Source organism: Bison bison, unplaced genomic scaffold (assembly GCF_000754665.1).
Source record: "Bison bison bison isolate TAMUID 2011002044 unplaced genomic scaffold, Bison_UMD1.0 scf7180017864057, whole genome shotgun sequence".
Taxonomy (NCBI): Eukaryota; Metazoa; Chordata; class Mammalia; order Artiodactyla; family Bovidae; genus Bison; species Bison bison.
In genome coordinates, this window is record NW_011494629.1 from 783,112 (window position 1) to 784,393 (window position 1,282).

At 52.3% G+C, this 1,282-nt stretch overlaps 1 protein-coding gene across 1 annotated transcript in view; it reads right to left on the minus strand.

Annotated features, from left to right (window-relative positions):
- AUH (AU RNA binding protein/enoyl-CoA hydratase) overlaps window positions 1–441 on the minus strand; it is a 187,211-nt gene extending 186,770 nt beyond the window's left edge. Inside the window, exons 1-2 of the mRNA XM_010836054.1 lie at window positions 357–441; window positions 9–266 (exon numbers count right to left, since the gene is read on the minus strand). Coding sequence (XP_010834356.1) covers window positions 9–266; window positions 357–441 — 343 coding nt within the window. The remainder of the gene's footprint in view (window positions 1–8; window positions 267–356) is intronic.
- Between the last annotated feature and the right edge of the window lie 841 nt (window positions 442–1,282).

Here is a 1,282-nt window from a genome sequence, read left to right on the forward strand (position 1 = left end):
CTGTTTACGGCGTGGGCCCGCAGCTGCTGCCCCGCCTCCGTCGCGCGCTAGCCAGCCCTGCGCACGCCGTAGGGCACGCCAGGCCCCGCCCCCGGCTCGCCCCGCCCAGCCACGCCTCCGGGGTCTCCTCCTGACAGGCTCAGACAGGGAATCCTCGCCCCGCCCAGCACCGATGACGGAAGTTTCCACACGCTCAGACCTCCCTTGTCTGACACGAGGTGTCCTAGCTTGTGCACTCAAGGCAGCGGGAAAGTAATTCTCCAAGGCTGTGGAATATTTTTAGGGAAACAAGAATTCCTGGGAGAGAGCCCCCTCCCTGCACTCTCTGGGGTCCTGAGTTAGCTGCAAAGGTAAACCGAAACGTTTGGTCTCAGGTTTGGCTGACAAGGTAGCGGCACTGCCTGAGACCCCAGTTTTCTCATGTGTTAAGAGTCTTGTCATTGTTTAATCGCTAAGTCATGTCCGACTCTTTGCGACCCCACGGACTGTAGCCCACAGGATCCTCTGTCTATGGGATTTCCCAGGCAAGAGTACTGGAGTGGGTTGCCATTCTCTTCTCCAGGAAATCTTCCCCATCCAAGGGTCAAACCTGCGTCTCCTGCATTTGTAGGCAAGTTCTTTACCACTGAGCCTCCAGGAAAGCCCCGTAAGAGTCGTGGGTTATCAGTTAAACGTGCCTGTAAACATAGGTGATTTGTACCATAGGGAGTTCAGGAAGGGCATGAAGCTCAGTTCAGTTCAGTTCAGTCGCTCAGTCGTCTCCAACTCTTTGCGACCCCATGAACCGCAGTACGCCAGGCCTCCTTGTCCATCACCAACTCCCGGAATTCACTCAAACTCACGTCCATTGAGTCGGTGATGCCATCCAGCCATCTCATCCTCCATCGTCCCCTTTTCCTCCTGTCCTCAATCTTTCCCAGCATCAGGGTCTTTTCAGATGAGTCAGCTCTCCGCATCAGGTGGCCAAAGTATTGCAGTTTCAGCTTCAACATCAGTCCTTCCAATGAACACTCAGGACTGATCTCCTTTAGGATGGACTGGTTGGATCTCCTTACAGTCCAAGGGACTCTCAAGAGTCTTCTCCAACACCACAGTTCAAAAGCATCAATTCTTCTGTGCTCAGCTTTCTTTATAGTCCAAGTCTCACATCCAGACATGAACACTGGAAAAACCATAGCCTTGACTAGATGGACCTTTGTTGGCAAAGTAATATCTCTGCTTTTTAATATGCTGTCTAGGTTGGTGATAACTTTCCTTCCAAGGAGTAAGCGTCTTTTAATTT